The sequence below is a fragment of the Phymastichus coffea genome, unplaced genomic scaffold (assembly GCF_024137745.1).
Source record: "Phymastichus coffea isolate CEN01 unplaced genomic scaffold, Cenicafe_Pcof_1.1 PCOF00149, whole genome shotgun sequence".
Taxonomy (NCBI): domain Eukaryota; kingdom Metazoa; phylum Arthropoda; class Insecta; order Hymenoptera; family Eulophidae; genus Phymastichus; species Phymastichus coffea.
The window spans coordinates 425,292-443,820 of record NW_026706960.1 but is presented as its reverse complement, the minus strand read 5'-3'; the positions used below and the strand labels follow the sequence as shown (position 1 = coordinate 443,820).

General features: G+C 43.8%; 3 protein-coding genes across 6 annotated transcripts; 1 reads left to right on the top strand and 2 right to left on the bottom strand.

Annotated features, from left to right (window-relative positions):
- Positions 1 to 274: 274 nt before the first annotated feature.
- Positions 275 to 7,588, bottom strand: LOC131672398 (hamartin). Of its 4 annotated transcripts, none has more exons than XM_058949591.1 (15): positions 7,468 to 7,588; positions 6,999 to 7,397; positions 5,806 to 6,117; positions 5,451 to 5,719; positions 5,155 to 5,379; positions 4,862 to 5,052; positions 4,637 to 4,755; positions 4,260 to 4,588; positions 2,844 to 3,281; positions 2,324 to 2,774; positions 2,031 to 2,254; positions 1,824 to 1,949; positions 1,519 to 1,755; positions 1,361 to 1,457; positions 275 to 1,272 (listed from the first exon to the last, which is right to left on the bottom strand). In XM_058949591.1, exons 3-15 carry the CDS (start codon positions 5,924 to 5,926, stop codon positions 725 to 727), a joined length of 3,375 nt encoding a protein of 1,124 aa, XP_058805574.1. In that variant the 5' UTR covers positions 5,927 to 6,117; positions 6,999 to 7,397; positions 7,468 to 7,588; the 3' UTR covers positions 275 to 724. The 4 variants fall into 4 exon arrangements, with proteins under 4 accessions (XP_058805574.1, XP_058805575.1, XP_058805576.1 ...); XM_058949592.1 differs by lacking the exon at positions 7,468 to 7,588 and having other exon boundaries at positions 5,806 to 5,994; positions 6,058 to 6,117; positions 6,999 to 7,129; XM_058949593.1 differs by lacking the exon at positions 7,468 to 7,588 and having other exon boundaries at positions 5,806 to 5,990; positions 6,058 to 6,117; positions 6,999 to 7,129.
- A 173-nt stretch (positions 7,589 to 7,761) lies between these two features.
- On the top strand, positions 7,762 to 16,986 carry LOC131672397 (neuralized-like protein 4). Its single transcript, XM_058949590.1, has 19 exons — positions 7,762 to 7,961; positions 8,040 to 8,818; positions 8,923 to 9,138; positions 9,221 to 9,658; positions 9,722 to 9,922; positions 10,009 to 10,228; positions 10,302 to 10,398; positions 10,473 to 10,649; positions 10,728 to 11,036; positions 11,130 to 11,339; positions 11,422 to 11,695; positions 12,310 to 12,703; positions 12,768 to 13,089; positions 13,166 to 13,362; positions 13,443 to 14,177; positions 14,263 to 14,792; positions 14,864 to 15,270; positions 15,350 to 15,502; positions 15,569 to 16,986. Exons 2-19 carry the CDS (start codon positions 8,663 to 8,665, stop codon positions 15,759 to 15,761), a joined length of 5,229 nt encoding a protein of 1,742 aa, XP_058805573.1. The 5' UTR covers positions 7,762 to 7,961; positions 8,040 to 8,662; the 3' UTR covers positions 15,762 to 16,986.
- On the bottom strand, positions 16,985 to 18,520 carry LOC131672405 (guanine nucleotide-binding protein subunit beta-2). Its single transcript, XM_058949605.1, has 4 exons — positions 18,362 to 18,520; positions 17,655 to 18,302; positions 17,368 to 17,584; positions 16,985 to 17,311 (listed from the first exon to the last, which is right to left on the bottom strand). The coding sequence occupies exons 1-4, from the start codon at positions 18,428 to 18,430 to the stop codon at positions 17,205 to 17,207; spliced, it is 1,041 nt and encodes a 346-aa protein (XP_058805588.1). The 5' UTR covers positions 18,431 to 18,520; the 3' UTR covers positions 16,985 to 17,204.
- Positions 18,521 to 18,529: the final 9 nt, after the last annotated feature.

Sequence of the window (18,529 nt, the reverse complement as noted above, 5' to 3'; positions counted from 1 at the left end):
TTTTTTAACTTTTTTCATAGTTTGCTATTAATTTTTTACCGTAGCAGCTTATCAATTTTGTGAGAATTTAAATTTTCATAATAAATTAGCGTTCCAAACAATACTATAGTTTTTTTTTCTGTGAATTTTGGATAAATTGCATATTGATAAATAACTGGGATATAGAATACCTTAATAAAGTATTGTTTAAGCAATACAGAAAAAATAAATGAAAAGTAGAATTAATTACACGGAGGATTAAGTGAAAAGCCACCAAACTTGCTCACAAAATATTTTTATTTCGAGCGAGCTCGTCATTGAGTCTCCACTTTAATGTTCGTGTATAATTTTAAAACAACATATCTGTATGCTAGTCCAAAACTTATTTCATTTGAGGGGTTATCAAAAACGTGAAAACAATTCACATGTGACATCCCGCTCGAACGCGTTGATTGCGTCGAATGTAAAAACACGTTCGAATAATCGAGTTCGCGCCACGAAGGGTGCAAACAGCCCTCTTCGAAACTTGTGCACAATCGCATTAACTGAATGAATTCATAGAATTACGAAAAAGTCGATAATTTACAGAGGAAATCGGCATCTCCACACACTCAATACATCAATCGCGAGCAGCTACGACGAATTAGAAAAAACAGCACTTTTGCAGGCGCGAACACACGTACACAGGTAACAACCGAGCGGCGAGGACCTCGAGGGGGAGCAATGGTCCAGCGAGGGTGCGGTCCTAGCGCTGGCTGCTGGAGCCGGCGGTGGTCTTGGTGGCGGCCGCGGCCGCGGCGGCAGAGCTGAGGAACGACTGCGAGACGGCGCCGGCGGGCGCGCCGAGGGGCGACACGTCGTCGACGATGGCCTGCAGATTGGCGATCTCGCCGGCCGGGTCGCAGCAGTCGTTCATCGCCGAGTGAATGAAGGCGAGGCTGCCCTCGCTCGAGGAGGCCAGGCTGGCGGACAGCGGCGGCGAGCGCTCCTTGGGCGAGGCCGAGGAGGCAAGGTTGACGGGCCCGAGCGAGCCCGGGCCGCAGGTCGCCTGCTCCAGCTTGCCGTGGAGCTCGAGCACGCGGCCCTCCAGCAGCAGGTTGATCTCCAGCTGAGCCCTGTACTTGGACTCGACGGCCTCCACCTCGGCCGCGTGGCGCTCCTTGGCCTCCTGCAGCAGTCGCTGCTGGTCCACCAGCTGCACCTCCTTGCGCGCGTCCCTGTGTTCCAGCTCGAGCAGCCGGCTCTTCAAGGACTCCAGATGCAGCGTCTGCGAGTCGAGCTGGCGACGCAGACCTTGGGCGCGAGAGAGGCGGGCCGGTAAGCCAGGGGCAGAGGGGCTGGGGCAGCGGGTCGCGGCCGACGCCTCGAGGGCACCACTTACCGGAGAGCTCCTCCGAGCAGCACCTCTGTATCTGCGCGATCTCCTGCCTGGCCATGTGAACCGGTGCGCCCATCTTCTCCTGGGTCCTCGCCTGGGCCTGCGGAAACGAAGCGCTGCGTGAGGACCGCGCGGCCGTGCGCGCCACGAGCGACGCTCACCTCTCCGAGCAGCAGGAAGCGCTTGTGCACGGTGTCGAGGAGGCGCTTGAGCTCCTCGCTCTGGTTGGCCGCCCGCAGGGCCTCCTTCAGCTGGTGCGCCGCCTCGAAGAGGGTGGCCTCGGCGGCGCGCCTCTGCCTCTCGTGCTCCGTCAACCTGGTCCTCTCGGTCTTCAGCTCGTCCTCCAGCCGCTCTATCCGGTCCTTGAGCGCCGAACCGCGCTGCTGCTCCTCCTTGCACTGCAACGCAAGCATCGGGGTGAGGGTCGTGCGGACACGGCGGCGAGCGCCCGCGGTGAGCTCGGCACCTTCGCTTGCCAGTGCTGCACGGTCTCGGCGAGGCGCTGCTCGGCGCTGCGCGCCTCCTGCCGGTTGTGGCTCAGCTCGGCCCTCAGGGAGTCGATCTCGCTGTCCGCGAGCTTCAGCCTGCTCGCCTAGAGCCAACAGAAAGCCGAGTGAGCGCGGGCGCAGTGGCGCAGGGGCGCAGGGGCGGAGGGGTGAGGAGCTTGGCGCACCATGGACGAGTTGAGCTCTTCGAGCGCGCGCGAGTCGCGCAGCTTGCCGAGGAGCCGGCGGTTGCGCTCGGCGTGCACCTCCCTGCGCTGGCGCTCGAACTGCAGCTGCAGCCACATGAGCTGGATCTGCTGGGCGGCGCGCCCGGCCTCGGCACCCTCGTCGTCCGGCTGCGGGGTCCCGTTGCTCTCGGCCTCCTCGCCCGGCCGCTTGTCCGGCCGCGACCCTGCGGAGCGGCAGCGCCAGCGCGCCGTGAGTGCGGCTCCGGGGGCGCGGGCCGCGACGCGGTACTCACTGCACTTGGCCTCGGGCAGCGCGCACACCTGCAGGTAGCGCTCGAGCATGGCGCTGGGCGAGAGGCGCGCGGATGCCGGCGGCTCGAGGCAGTTGGGCGTGGGGCCGCCCGAGGCGGCGGCGGTGGGCTCGCACAGCAGGTAGTCGCAGGGCAGCAGGCCCGGGGTCTGCGTGGCCGCGTCCTCGGTCTCGGCCGAGGCCGCCTGCAGCGGGCGAAAGGTGCCGGCGCGCCGGGTCCGCGCCGTTGACGACGGCGCCTCCGCGCCGGACCGCGCCCGCCCACCGAGCAGCGGCCAGGTGCCGGCGCGCCGTCGCGTCCGCGGCACCGGCGTCGGGTTCTGGCACAGCACCCGCAGCTTCACGCGGCGCGTCAGCTCGCTCACCGTCTGGCGCTCGCGCTCCCCCGCCGCGCCGGCCGTCGTGGTCCGCCGCGCCGACACGATGTCCGAGACCTGGGCAGACGCGGGACGGTCAGTCGGCCGGCCACCCGCCGCGCGCGGCTCGCCCGCGCCGCTACCGACCTCCTGGTCCTCGAGCTGCTGCTGCTGCTGCTGCTGCTGCTGCTGTTGCTGCTGTTGCTGTTGCTGCTGTTGCTGCTGTTGCTGCTGTTGCTGCTGCCAGGACTCGAGCGTGCCGTTGATCAGGTCGTGCAGCTGGTGCAGCGGGCCGGCGCGCTTGGCCGGCTCGTCCTCGACGCGACTCTGTTGCGGCTGCGTGGCGTTCTGGCGCTCGGCCACCAGCTTGTTGAGCTTGCGGTCGAGGATCGACGGCCCATCTAACTCGAGGCGGCTCGCCAACAGCGAGTGCTGCCCGGGGTTCGCGGCCGCCCCGCTGCCGATCGGCGTGGACGGCCGGCTCGTCGAGCCCAGCAGTGCCGCGGCGCCGTTCGCGCCGAAGGCGCTCAGTGCGCGCACCGCTGCCGAGCCTACGGGCACCTGTCTCCCCATCGACCTCACGTCCTACTTGGCAATATGCAAACCCTCTCGTTAGTTACGCGTTCAATCCTTCATCACCCTGCGAGCTACTACAAGTCACTACTCCCGTTCTGTTTTGCTCTTCTTCTGGTACTCTAGCAAAACTCTTCGCTAACGCGCTTGTTTTCTCCGTAATGAGGATAGAATTGCTTAGGCAAGTTTGCTGAATGTCAAATTAAATACATTATTGACAACCATTTGCAGTGAGAAGACTTTGAAAATAAAAGCTTTACGAACGATGAATGTCAATTAATGATGGCTCGTGAGATTGTAAAGAAAAAAAAGGGAAAATCAAACAACGTAATTCAGTGATAGTATAAATAATTGCGCGGTTAATCTACGTACCACGCGAAAATATCTCTGTATTGTAGGAGCAGCATTTTAAATACATACAAATTGTGAAGTTATTGCGACAACGTGCGTTCAACAACGTGCACAGTGTCTTAAAAATTTCTAGTTTATTTCTTTATTTTTTCAAATAAAAACAAAAAAAAACTTAGCAAAAGCTCGAAGAACTTGTACGACTTTCGAAAAACTAATTGCAAGCGATCACGCCATATACAAGCATACGTCAAAAGACGTAAGAGTGTAACTATATCGATGCGATTCAGAGATACATTTATCTGCGTTGTACTTATTGATATACTGATAGTTATGCTGCTATCTTGACTAATGATATCGTGTTGCTGCTTACTTCTTTTGTTTTTTATCGAATCAATCGTGCGATTTATATGAATGTTTAACATATGAAGATAAGATTTAATAGTAATAAAAATTAAATACGGTTGATTCGTTATATTTGTATGAAAATAAAACTCGACATCGCGAATCTATTACTAAAACTATGACTTGTGAACTACGATAGATTTTGTACAATCTTTTTAATTTAATTCCTTCAAAGTTCTAAAAATTTCAAGGAGAAAACAATTATATGAAAAACTGCCATTGAATAAAGGTGGGAACCTTAATTGGAGTAGTTTCAGGAGTCGCCTCGACGGCTGCCTCAGGTGGTGAAGTTCGACTGCGGTTATTGAGATTCGCGTTGGCGGCCACGACAGTGGTACCACCAGGTGTTGAAGGCGTCGACTTGACATCGCCGTGTGACAATGGCGTTGCTTGAAGTGAAGTAGGCGGCGGTGGACTGTGCGCCCCTACGAGCATGCTCGGCGACCAGAAGCTCTCCTGACTCGTCACATTGTCCAAGCTCTGTTGCTCCAATACCATAGGAAACTCCGAGTTGCTTACTGGTGTATATGGACACGAGTATTCGGAAAACACTGCGCAGCGCGTGTCTTATGTAATTTTCACTGTTGATATTCGATAAAAAATTAGGAACCTACCTGATATCGGGGTGAACCGCATGTTTGCCAGCGACATCATCTCTTCGCGACTCGATCTTTCGAACAGTGAAAAACGGCTGCACTCTACTACCACATCGTGATGCTCCATTTTCTTCCACCTGAAAGCACATTACTCCTTGTATTATTTTATTCATTTTTGCAATTAAACTTTTACTTCTGCTATTTAAACTTTGACTTTTGCTATTTAAAAAAATATATTTTTACCTCGAAGATGAGATCTCTGTTTCTTTGGACATTGTCACCAGCAATGGATGCATACGCACCGAATCCAGCATTGGACTTATCACTTTTTTAAAAATCATCGTTTGATCTCGCGAATATTGGGGTTTTAAAAAGGAAATAAAATTACATGGATACATGGCGTACAATCGGTGAAACAAGTTGTGTAATCCAACCTGCAAACATTTTTAGTTTTTGAATACTTCTATTCTAAATTAAACACTACTTGCGATATATAATATGATTTATTAAGGAGCAATTAAGAAGTTTTCATATACCTGTAAATGAAGGAGATTATAATCTACATCACAGCCAATAGGCGTTGTCGAAAAAGCTCCAGAATTTGCGTTTGAAATATTCAAACGATTATAATATAACGATGCAAGTCTAGAAAATACTTCAAAGATTTCATTCAGATGAGGAGCCAGTGCAGTTGGTAACATGGGTAACAGGGTTATCAGTAGCAAAAGAGCACTCATTAATAACACTATATCTTCTTCCACCTTAAATATAAATATTTTCCATAGAGATTACACAAACTAATTTTATTTTTTGGCAAAATTATGTTTATTACCTTGAGCAAATGAAGCAGCTGTTTAAAAAGTGTATGGTTAGCCAGACGGTAGAGCCATGTAGGTTGCCGTCTAGCCACATGACCAAGCAGTGTAAGCGTTCTAATCTTTTGTCCATTGTTACTAGGTTTCGCTGCAAGTGTTTCTGTTAATTTATCAAAAAGATGCTTGTCATGAGGCTCTCTTACTCCTGCTAGAACTTCGACTGCCCTTAAAGAATCCGTAGAAAGATAGTAATCAAACAATCCATTCACCAACCAACTATCTTTTGCTGTAGTTTCAAAAAAATGTTCAAAAATTATTCAATACTTCTGAGTCTAGAGGCAGACTGGAGATAATATAAAAAGTTGTATTTACTTGCTAAAAAGTGATCATGGAAAACCTTTTTAATTTCTTCAACATCTTTGAGTTTATTGGACTCAAGCATATGAAAAAGTTCTGCAGCTCCAATGTTGCTATTGGCATTGCTGTTAGTCATACCGAAGGTGTCTTGTTGCACTTGCCTCTGGATCTTCTTAACTGGCTTCCCTCACAATCCAGCACTGCCTTAAGCAAGAATGTGTGATAATTGGCCACTGCTTCACCATCACAACACTGTTGCTTTATTACCTCTTCACTCCTTCCAACTAAACTTCTGATTGTCATTCGAAATTCAGTGTTATAGCATTCCTGCAAGTATCAAATACAGTTTTATTTACTCTCAATCAAATTTTAAAATCATTTGAAAATCTCTAAGTTAATAGGTTGATAAAATAAAGTTTAAGATTCAAGAATATATATACTTTGACAAATTGGGTGTTATTCAAAAATTCAGAATAATAATTCAAAATATAATGAAGCAGAGCTAACAACTTCTGGTCTTATATTCTATAAGTATAAAGTTAAAAAAAAATTTGTATGTACAGTATAGTTTGAAAGTTAAGCATAGTGTATGAAATTGAGCAGGGCTACATGTATATCTATATGAAAATTAATAAGAGTAACAAAATCTGATTTGTACACTTAGCTGATCATAAAAAATAGGCAGTAACTTTTGACAGATTTACCATTTAATGATTATAAAGATGTTATTGATAGAATTAAAGAATGAAGCATTGAATAATTTATTCGAAAAAATAAGCCGGCCTACTTGTAGATCGCACCAAGAATAAAAATATTCTTTTTTTACTCTGAGAAGCGAATAATTATAAGATTATTAAGATAATCGAGGTGCTTGCACGCTCATGTCCGGGAACTTGCGACAAACAGCTGATTGTAATAAACCTCAAATTTTCGAATGCATTCAGTTGCTGTCGTAAATTTATAATTTATTTAGGTTTGTGCGAAATCAGAATACGGAAGAACAACATCATAAAACCCGAGAGCAACTCATCAATCAGCAACAAATCGACAAACGCGTTAGAATAATAATGGAGCTACTGTGTACAACCTATCTGACAAAGAATAATTTGTTCGAGTTCGACATTGCACGAGAGCCGCACCAACAGCTTATTCAAAAATTATAACGATAAGGTACCAGAAGAAAACAATAGAAGAAATGTAAAACTTACGTGTGAGACTTGAAGAGTAATGGAGCAAAGTCAGAGCTCAGCAGCATGCAGGTGTAGTTCCTGGCGATACTCCATTGGCTCCACCGACTGTTTTCTTTCTCTTGCTCTCCACAGAGTGAGCCCTGTCTTCTCTCTCTCTCTCTCTCTCTCTCTCTCTCTCTCTCTCTTTCTCTCTCTCTTTCTCTCTCTCTCACTTCACGGGTACAGCTGTTTTCCACACGGGCATAGGCCACATTGCCGAGCAAGTCAGCTAACCGTGTAGCGTGTTTATTAAAGGCTCTGCTCCGTTTCTCGACCGCATGGGCGCTGCCGCAGTAAGTTATATATTGTTATTCGCGCCAACGACCAAAATCAAATTATCTTCACTATTGCGTGATCAAGTCAAGCTACAGTCAATTTCTGAAAATACAATGTTCTAATGATAAAAACGGAAAACACGGAATTCATATAACGTGAATGTTGGACATACAGGCTTGAGACTGTTTTGATATATTTATGTCATTTCCCGCATTTTTCTAGTTCAGAACCTATATATCAGATTTATAGCTGAACTACAAAATCAAAGATCTTGTCTAACAGTTTTTCTACCATGAGCTTACGTGATAAACAACACTCGATTTTAAAAAAAAGTGTCGCTGAAAGTGTACAGACATTCAAAAAATTAGTAGAAAATCAAGCGAAGGCATTGACCAATTATGAAAAAACTGTAGCAGAGGTTTACAACAGCAGACCACCAGAATTTGTTTGTCCTTTATATCTGGATAAACCAAGCAGATAACCATTAACAAAAACAAACCAATAACCAAGCAGAACTTTTGCTTCCAAAAAAGGTATTGAACGCATAAAAAGAAAAGCAGTGGCTTACGTTGTCATTGAAGATTTTAACAAGTGCAGCTCTTTTGATAACAGTATCATTGTTGTTAATGGCAATGACGATGACAATGATGTTTATGTTGAAAAACGGTATATGTTGATAAAATGTACTATTTTTAAAATAGAAAATAAAAACCTAAAATTAATCAGAATTTTATTAATATTCAGGTTAATACAGGTAAAAAAGAAGACTCGAACAAACTAGACGTAAGGATATTCCTACAAATATGTGGATTTGACTCGAACGTAAAGTAGTTAATTTTTTAGCGGTTTAAAAAAAAAGAAATTGTAGCTGTAACCTATATATAAAAGAAAACATTGACTATATCTTATGAGAGCATGCAGTTATGTTTAATATGATATACGAGAATGGTAATGCAAAGACAACATAATTGCACGCAAGCGCATCGAAATTTATATTTCTTCGCGGATTCGCGGAAATACTTGAAAGTATCATGTACGCAAAAAGTGACTCTAACCACCAGATGTACTGATGGAGCGCGGAAAGGGAAGAAAGAGTTAGAGTCCACAAGAGAGACGGAGATAGCGAAAAGCAGTATTTGCGCCGACGAGGTCGCGCGCGCGCGCGCGCCTTTTTCTTCTCCCCGTTTCTTGTACCTACATACAACATGTAAGTAAATACCCACGTCGAAGAAAAAATATTAATTGAAAGGATTGAGCGTAAACAACGGCCGGGGAGCCTTCCCCGACGGCCGTGCCGACGTCATTTACCGGAGACAGAAAGAAATAACTACAAGAGCTGTAACGAGAGCGAACAGTAGGGCACAAGAATGTTGCTCTTCCATAGAAAATGCGGCGACCGTGTGAGCTTAATGAACAACCAGTGCACCGCTGTCAGGAGTGTCTCTGAGTACAATTATGGCCTGGTTTTTAGTGCTGAACCATTGAAAGATGACGAAGTTTTCCAGGTTCGCATTGATAAAAAGGTAAGCGATAATTTTGATTTGATGTTCATAATGTGCATGAAAAATTACATTGTTGTCAAATTATAATTACTACTATATTTATTTTTGTCCTTATAATATTTAAGATGATGATATGGAGTGGAACGATAGAGATCGGAGTGACAGCTTGTGATCCAGAAAACACCAATTTACCAGCATCAGCTACAAGTTTGCGACATGGATCATGGATTATGACAGGTTCTAGTATAATTCACAACGGAGAGCCTGTTTTAGAACAGTATGGAATAGATTTGAGTACATTAGATGAAGGACATATTATTGGAGTATGTCGAACATCAAAGGTTATATCTTATCAGATAATAACTACTTTATTATTGTTCATGATCATACATTGAAGTAATAGTTCTATATACTTGATTTTAGGATGAGTTGGTATTTTATGTGAATGGCTCTCCACAAGGAATAGCAGCTACAAATATACCATCTAGAGTTTATGCAGTTATTAATATGTATGGAAACTGTATTCAGGTTACCACAATTCAACCTTCTATTAGTCCTGCATCAAATTGTAGTAATGGGGAGCTCCCATTAGAAATTAATAATGATTATGCAATGGATGAAGCATCAACCTCATCTACAACAAATTTAGTGACAAATTTAAATGTGAATCTAAATGTACTACCAAAAAATCCAAGCTTAGCTGCCATAAGGGAAGATAAATTGAGATTCCATGAAAGAGTGGGTTCCCTAGTCAAATTATCAAATAATGCTCGTACAGCAGAAAGGAGAAGACCATTAGATGAATTCAACAATGGAGTTGTGATGACTCATAGGCCTCTGAGAGATAATGAATTGTTTGAGGTAAGTCAATGATTTTACTTTAAATATCAAATGGTTTTTTATAATTATTGTATATATGTTTAGATTCGCATTGATAGACTAGTTGATAAATGGTCAGGTAGTATAGAAGTAGGTGTCACTACACATAGCCCTACTGCCTTAGAGTTCCCTGCAACTATGACAAATATGCGTTCTGGTACTACTATGATGTCTGGATGTGGTATATTAACCAATGGGAAAGGAACTCGACGAGAGTATGGTGAATTCAATTTAGATGAGCTCAGAGTAGGTTACGTTTCTTATTTCTGTTATTTTTATTATTTTTCAATTCAATTATCCCAAAGACAATGAGCTATATTTGAGAATTATAGGAAGGAGATCGGGTAGGTATGCTGCGAAAAAGTAACGGCAACCTTCATTACTTCATAAACGGCCTCGACCAAGGAGTTGCTGCCAAAGTTCCTAATACAATATGGGGCGTCATTGATTTATACGGGATGACCGTGAAAGTTACAATCGTCGATCGTGATGAGAGAGAAGAACAAAATCTCGTTACCCGAAGAAATACTTTGCAACTACAAGGAATAAACGGTAGGTAATGTTATTGACATTTTTTGCTTTGCGATTGATGTAATTTAAAGAATGTTGTTTGATGTGTAAACAGGCGAATCTGAGGAGCCTCTAGATAGATTGATGTTCCATCCGTGTTGCGGTACTCACGCGGATGTAATTAACAATGGTCGTACAGCTCATCGACCAAAGTAATAATCCCAATTATGTACCGCGAATAAAATATATAGTTTTATGTATATTTATAATGCAAAATTATTTATAGTGCCATAGATGACTTCAACAACGGCGTTGTTCTGACCTCGAGGCCCTTGAGGGCAAATGAACTGTTTGAAGTGAGGCTCGATAAAATTGTCGCAAAATGGGCCGGGTCAATCGAAATAGGAGTTACCACTCATTCTCCAACTGAACTGGAGTTTCCATTTACAATGACCAACGTAAGGTAAGTATCGATTGAATGTTATACTTAAAACAGCTTGCAGCATCCGTGTAATACAAAAAATTTGGTGATATTAATTAGGTCAGGTACGTGGATGATGACAGGTAATGGAGTGATGCATAACGGCACGACAATGATCGATCAATACGGCCAGAACTTAGACAGATTACAAGTAGGCGATCGCGTGGGAGTGATGCGTAAAGACAATTCGACACTTCACTTTTTCGTGAATGGCACGGATCAGGGTGCAGCGGCAACTGGAGTCCCGGAGCGGGTTTATGGAGTGATCGATCTGTACGGTCAAGCAGCCCAAGCTACTATCGTTGACAATTCTGATTTTTGTAGCCCTACCACAATTAATTCCAGTCTTAGTAATACTACTTTATACTGGTATTTTCTAACATTTTTGGAGGCTATTTAATTCCTCTTGTAATCCTTTTTTTGTCAAACAAGTCTCACCTATATAAGTGAATAATCTTTCAGTGATCTACGCTTTCACCATGTGCATGGAAAGAATGCCCGAATCACTAACAACGGATTGACAGCCTCAAGACCGCGAGCTCTTGGAGAATTTAACGACGCGATAGTCATTGCAAATCGTGCGCTTCGCGACGGCGAAATTTTCGAAGTTTCTATTGATAAGATGGTTGAAAGATGGTCAGGTGCAATAGAAGCTGGTGTTACGGCGATAAGGTAAATTGTACAAAATTTTGTTTTAATTCGTTTAAAACAGGGTCTGATAATTTACTGACATTGTTTCTTCAATTACGATTAGGCCAGACGAGTTAGAATTCCCATCGACGATGACAGATATCGACCATGACACGTGGATGCTCTCAGGCTCGACGATCATTCGAGACGGTGTTCCTTTGAGGAATAACTACAGTTGCGATCTGGATAAGCTTGCCGAGGGCAACCGTATCGGTATGATGCGTTGTTCAGACGGAAGCTTGCATTATTATCTTGACGGCGTGGATCAAGGCACCGCGTGTATTGGTCTCCCGGCGCAAGTTTATCCTGTTATCGATCTCTACGGACAATGTGCCCAAGTAAGTAATGCGTAATTCCAATTTTCTTACGTGACATCTACCATTGACCCAAAGGACTAAGTATTACACATAAGAACATACCGAATCAGCTTATATTTTATACCTATATTTGAGCTAAGTAAACGATAACTTAGAAAGGCAGTTTATTAGGCCTAATTCTTTTAAAATCATGCGGTATCTTAATTTTCGCCAGTTCATGCAGAAAGCACATATTTTTCGTACGTTCAGCCAAAAACGTGCGTTCAAAAACGAGCTTTCCACACGTCGTATCCAAAAATACGGTATGACACATGTTCGGGAAAGAGTTTCTCGTGTCATGTGGCGCTTACGCCCGAGCGAAGTGAGAATCTACTTTCCCGTACTTGTATCGTAATGTATTATTTCAACACACCGCGCGGAAAGTACGTTTTTATTATAGCTTGGCGAAAAACATGTACTGGAATTCGCGCTTTTCACACGTTGTTTTGAAAAATACTGTACTTCTGTGCTTGTGAAGTAACAATATATTTTCCCCAAACTAGTTAGGAAATGTACTATATTACTACTAGGCAAAAGAAAATCGAATTCACACTGTAATAAACCTTTCCTCGTGATAACAATAGCTTAACTTTCAGGTAACAATCGTTTTACCAGAGCGACGTGATATGATACAACAATACCTGCCATCAGAAAACAGCACAACGAGCCAGCAGCCAACGTCGGTCGTACCACCCGCTGTTCAAACCGAGATAACTCACAAATTCCACGAGTCGGTGGGTCTGAATATACAATTAGATACTGGGCGCACGGTGGCTACTCGCTGTCGCGAGTACAGTAATGCTGTACTACTCAGCGATGCTCCTCTTGAGAATAACGAGATTTTTGAGATCTGCATTCAGGAGGTTGCCAAGGAGTGGAGCGGTTCGCTCAGAATAGGTTTGATTAGCAACGAAAATGGTAGTTGGTTAACGTCGATGAATCTTGTCCAAGGGATGACTTCCATACCCGTTGATGCCTGGTATCTCACTGGTAAGATTTTCTCGGTTTTATTGCATAATACCTTTCGTCTTCTCACTCTTTTTACTTTTCACAGGTAATCAAGTGAGGCATAAAGGACACTGCCTTTGTTGGAACTACTGTCCAAGTTTAGATTGGTTGCGTGTAGGAGATAAAATCGGTCTGAAACGTACGAACGAGGGTAACCTAAAGTTTTACGTGAATCGAGAAGACATGGGTGTCGCTGCAACGAACGTGCCTGAAATGTGTTACGCCGTGATTGAACTGTTTGGGTGTACGGTTGCCGTATGCGTGACTAGCACAAAGCAGCAAAATATCGCGATATCACCAAATGCAAGTCTTAGGTTACAAGATTCTTTGGAATTATTGTTGGATCCGATGTCATCTGGTGTCAGAGGGTAAGCTACCATTGTCTTTTTCGCTCGGTCAAGGTTGATTTTTGTTTTAACTAAATCTACTATTTTATAATTTTAGTGAGGGAAATATGGAGTTATCTTACGATGCGTGCGGAGAAGGAAAACTATTGACCGATTTTGTAACGACACCAACTCAAATGGCAGTAGCATCCATAGGTGAAAGTGATTGGTCCTATGAATTCCACGAAAACCACGGCAGAAATGTTCAATTAGAGAAGAAGACTGTCGCCAAACGAGTAGCAAGTTATAATCAAGGTAAATTGAGATTTACATTTAATTGCTTGTGCAGAAATGTATGACTGAAACGTCACATATTTTCATTCATACTGTTACAGGTGTAATCATGTCTAGTAAACCTTTGATAAAAAATAAATTATTTCAAGTTAAAATTGAGAAAGTGAACGACAGGTGGGTATCTGGAATGCTATGTGGAGTCTCTTGTATTCCGCCAGAAAAAGTGACTTTCCCCGTAACGGCTCTCGGTTTGAAGAAACACTCGTGGATTATATGTAGCGATTGGATATCACATAATGGAACAAAAGTCAGATCCTGTTACGGTGCAAACCTAGAGAATCTGCGATCGGGATCGATAGTTGGTTTGCTTCTGGATGAAGAAATGCGCCTCCACTTGTATATTGATGGCGTGGATCAGGGTGTTGCAGTTTCGGACTTATCCTCTTACGTTTACGCTGTTATTGATCTGTATGGGCAGTGCGAACAAATTTCAATTGTCGGCTCTAGTAATGATACGTTGAGTCTGCCATCTCTTCTTGGCGAGAACGATATACTCAATAATGACACGGACAATGCTACAGCCTTGGCCATAGCCATCGAATCAGAAGATGTTGAAAACTCAAGAGAAAAAGCAGATCTCGAGTGCCACGAAAAAGAAAGCAACGCATCCATCATGTTAGATGATTTAGCTGATGGCTTGGTCGAGTTGGATTTGCAGGATGAAGAAAGGCATAGCAACGATGATGTTGATATCGATGAGGAGTTGGCCAACTTTGTTACTGCGTCAACGACTGATAATGATTTGGCAAGCAGGAATCTGACAACCAGTAATAAAGGTAATTTTGTCTGTTGCTTTCAGAAAACAAATGATAGAATATACAGTTAGTTTGAACAAAATTGAATTCTTTTACTTTTATATAGACTTGAAACCGATATCACTATCATCTTCAACTACAACAGCTGCAACTTCTAGCAACCTTGTACCGTTAGATACCAATTTTTCTGATCCAAATGGAGCTTGCGGAGAAACAATTCTCTTCAATATTCTGGACAACAATTTATATGGTGATAAGGAACAAGCAACGTCGTCATCACTCGATAATAATGTCGTCGCAGATATCGATGATAATTGCGAGGACGGTGGCTTTAATAATAACGAGCCCTGTACAAACGTCGAGCTCAATAACGCCACGAATATCAATATTAAGAATGGCTCCGTGATCAGCTCAACAAACATGACAAACTTGAACACCGCAATTAACTCGAGTAATGCTAACAATGCTATTAATGAAAGTATCGCGTCGAATAGTTCGCAGAATAATAATGTCAACGCAGTATCAACGTTGAACAATGTGATGACGCAGAGCTCCAACGTCCGGGCCTGGCATCAGAATCATTGCATGCCCAGTGCACCTCAAGAGCTTCTACTTAATTGTCATCGTCAATCTGCGGTAAACAGTTTTTATCGGTACATTTGACTATTTCCATGTACTGATATCAAATTTTCTGATTTTTTTTTCAGATTCCAAACAACTGTATATTAAGTAATAGTATATTGAGCTCAGCACAACAGACTTTGTCGCAGCAGCCTTCGATACCGTCCACGCCATTGACGAGCAGCAACTTGATAGTGCCTCCGCCTTCGAAAAAATGCGAGTACCTGAAAGCTTGCGTGCGTCTGAAAAAATCGCTGGTTTTACCAGATGAATTTTTCTCTGTGGACGAAGTGCTGTGCTACTGCAGCTCTTGCTTTAAAGCTGATGGTGATCAAGTTATTTGCAAAAAAGGCGAGCCACTTGCCGAATTCGCAATACCCGTGGGGTGGGTAAGATTTCCACTCAAGCACAGTATAAATGCCAATCAGATACCACAGAGTACTACCGATAAATGGCACGTTGCCTTTTACGGTACCAGAATTGACGCCGTCCGGTAATTTTTCAAACCATTTGAAAATTGTTAATAAGAATATATCGTACAAATGCCTTTTGAACCTTGTTTATATCGACAGACAGATTCTCGATAGGGGCGAATTATTAACCAAAGAGCAGTTGGACACTGATTCATTGACAATCGGTACTAGTAGTGACGACCAAAACCCTCAAGTTGTTTTTTCGCCAAATATCAAATATGCAAGCTCCGAACAATTTATCAAGCAATATTCGTAAGTTACGTATAAAAGCAGAGTTCATAACAATTTTCTAATCTTAAAAATTTGCAAATTTTACAGATACATCGATACACAATTAAACAAAAAAGTCAATGTATCAACAGCCTTTCAATTACTCGTAAGGCCGAGTTCGTATACAACCTCGTGTAAAAAAGATGGATTAGATCCACAGCTTGAGTGCATTGAATGGGCTACCAAAGAAACTGGAGCTACAGTTATTATAGCATTGTTGATACATCTTGATGGAATTTAAAATTCTTATTTTTCCAAATAGCTCGCTTAACGTAGGCAACGTTCGCGCATGTATGTACTCTAAAGTAGTTAAATCTTACCTACATCTTTTTTGTTCGTACGTTATAGCCATTTATTGTGGTTACGAGGCAAAAATAATAATTTTTCTTATATTTTGCGCTTAAAATTGAAATTTTGAAAGACTTGAAAATACCAAATTAAAATTTTTTCAATGCATTCGATTTGTGATGATTAAAAGTAATCGTTGACATTAATCATAACTATTTTTAATTATCTATAAAGTACTTAAATTTGCTTATAATTCAACATATATAGATATATATCATGTTTGATTAATAGCGAACCCAAGTCATTTAATTTGATTGATCAAATTTCTTTGCTTAGTTACCAAATTTAAATAATATTATACCATCATTAGGTTATTAATTTTACGTTTAAAAATACACTTTTTCTGTGATATATTGTAATATTATAATTATACATGGTATTTAATTTTACATTTAAAAAATCTAACTGTAACGAAAACGATACTCTAAAGAGAATGATACGAAGGGATTCAATTGGTAATATATAAACAAATATGAATCGTTGACTGTTTAACATTGTAAAGCTTAATGAATCTGTTAAAAAATATGAAAGTGCTTATTGAACAAAAAAAATAAACTTCTGAGTAAAATATTTTTCGTACAAATTTTGCAGGAATAAAAGTCGGAAATATTTTACTCAATCGATAGGGAAAAACGATGCTTGTCGTTTTCGTTATATACATATGTATATGTGTACGGTAAAGTGCCAGCAGGATATTCAGCTAAATTCAATATTTATTGTAAATTATTGAACATAAGTGTCCGCGCACATGTCGATGTATATCACAAAAGTAGCTCAATTTTTACGGAGGAAGCGATACTCGAAATATTTATTATAGTATTGCGTCATCAATAAAAATGTATGCAGCAGCACTGAGAATATTTTACGTCTAGGGTTGAAATTGTAATCGATCGCTTATTGCACATTTCGACATCGTTTAATTTTAAGGCTTGTTGTTTTTAGAAGAAAAAAAAATGGCTTTTATTAAACCTCGGATATTTTTGTTGCGCGAAATTTGGACTAATTTTGATTGAATGATAGGTACAGAATGTGCACTACGTTAAAGCTCAACCCTAGCCGTCCAAAATCTCACAGCGAAATAACTACTAGTTGTATGAATAAACGCAATATTTTGAGTTAATAAAAGATAAAACATTTATTTCTTCAAAGCCTCAAAAACAAGCACTGATCGAGTACAGACAGATCAATGAGAATCGAACAGCTCAAGAAAAGTAAAATTTACAGATAATTGTTTGCTCGAGAAATAAGTGAACAACAACATTAGAATATTAAAACAAGTAAGGAGTGTGAAAGTGGTAAACGAAGCAAGACGGCAAAGTGGCTGAAAATCGCAAGCTCAGACCCAGACTCGGCAGTTCTGATCCCAAGAGGTGCTGACCAAGGCCATGCCGTTGCCGGCCATGGAGATGCAGGTGACTCGGTTGTCGTGGCCAGACAGCGAGCCTGGAAGCAGAGGCGTGAGTAGCGCTGGCAAGTGGCGACGGACAGGAGGACCTCACCGTTGTACTGCTGCTTGAGGGTGTCCCAGATGTGGATGTCCTTCTCGTCGGTGGCACAGAAGATGAACCTACCGCTGAGAGAGAGCTGCGTGGAGGTGAAGCCGGGGTTGGAGTTGGGCGGCTTGAAGGAGGCGATCTGCTGGTCGGCGCGCAGGTCCCAGAGCCGAGCCGTCTTATCTTCGGAAGCAGTGACGAAGTTGTTGCCGTTGGGATGAAACTGCGCGGAGGAGCGGGTGTGAGCGCGATCGAGGCGCAGGCCGCAGCCGCGTCGCAACGTATATACTCACACAGACGGAGTTGACGTCAGCCTCGTGGCCGAAAAAGGTCTGATGCGCGACCTCCTCGCGCAGGTCCCAGAGCTTGCAGGTGCGGTCGACCGAGCCGGTGAGGTAGGTGTTGCCGTCGGGGCCCAGGCTGATGCTGACCACGTCGCCGGCGTGCGCGGCGAAGTCGGTGGTCTTCTTGTAGGCCTCGAGGTCCCAGATGCAGATCTTCATGTCGCCGGAGCCGGTGATGATGTGGCCGTCGTCGAGGAAACGGCAGGAGGACAGGAAGCCCTCGTAGCCGAGCAGCTCGCGCGTGATCTTGGCCGAGCCCGTGGCGTCGCGGTTGTTCACGTCGTAAACCGTGCACATGTTGTCCATGCCGCCGCAGGCCACGAAGTTGCCCGACTGCGCGAACGCCACGGACATTACCCAGGCGGAGCGCAGCGGAATCACCTGCACCTTGTTGCCCGTCCACGTGTCCCAGATGATGAGCTTGCCGTCGAGGCTACCCGTCACGCAGTGCCGGCTATCGCCGCTGAAGTGCACCGAGTTCACCTTGTTGATATGGCCCTTGAGCATCTTCTTCGTGCTCATCTTCACCTTGGGCGCATCGGTCGCGCTGCCGCACACGTCCTGGATGCTCGTGTCCTGCATCTTCTTCTGGTCATCCTGCCGAGCCAACGAGTGCCACACTCCAGTCGCCCAGTGCCTCGCCCACAGCCACTTACCTTACACTTGTTGATCAGCTCCTCCAGCTCCTGCTTCAATGCTGCGGTCTCCGGGTCGTCCTTGCCCATAGCTGCTGCTGCTGCTGCTGCTGCTGGTGCTCGTGGCGCGCGTTGCTCCCGAGTGCCCTACAGCCGCCCACCCAGGGAAGCCACTGCTGACCCGCTAAT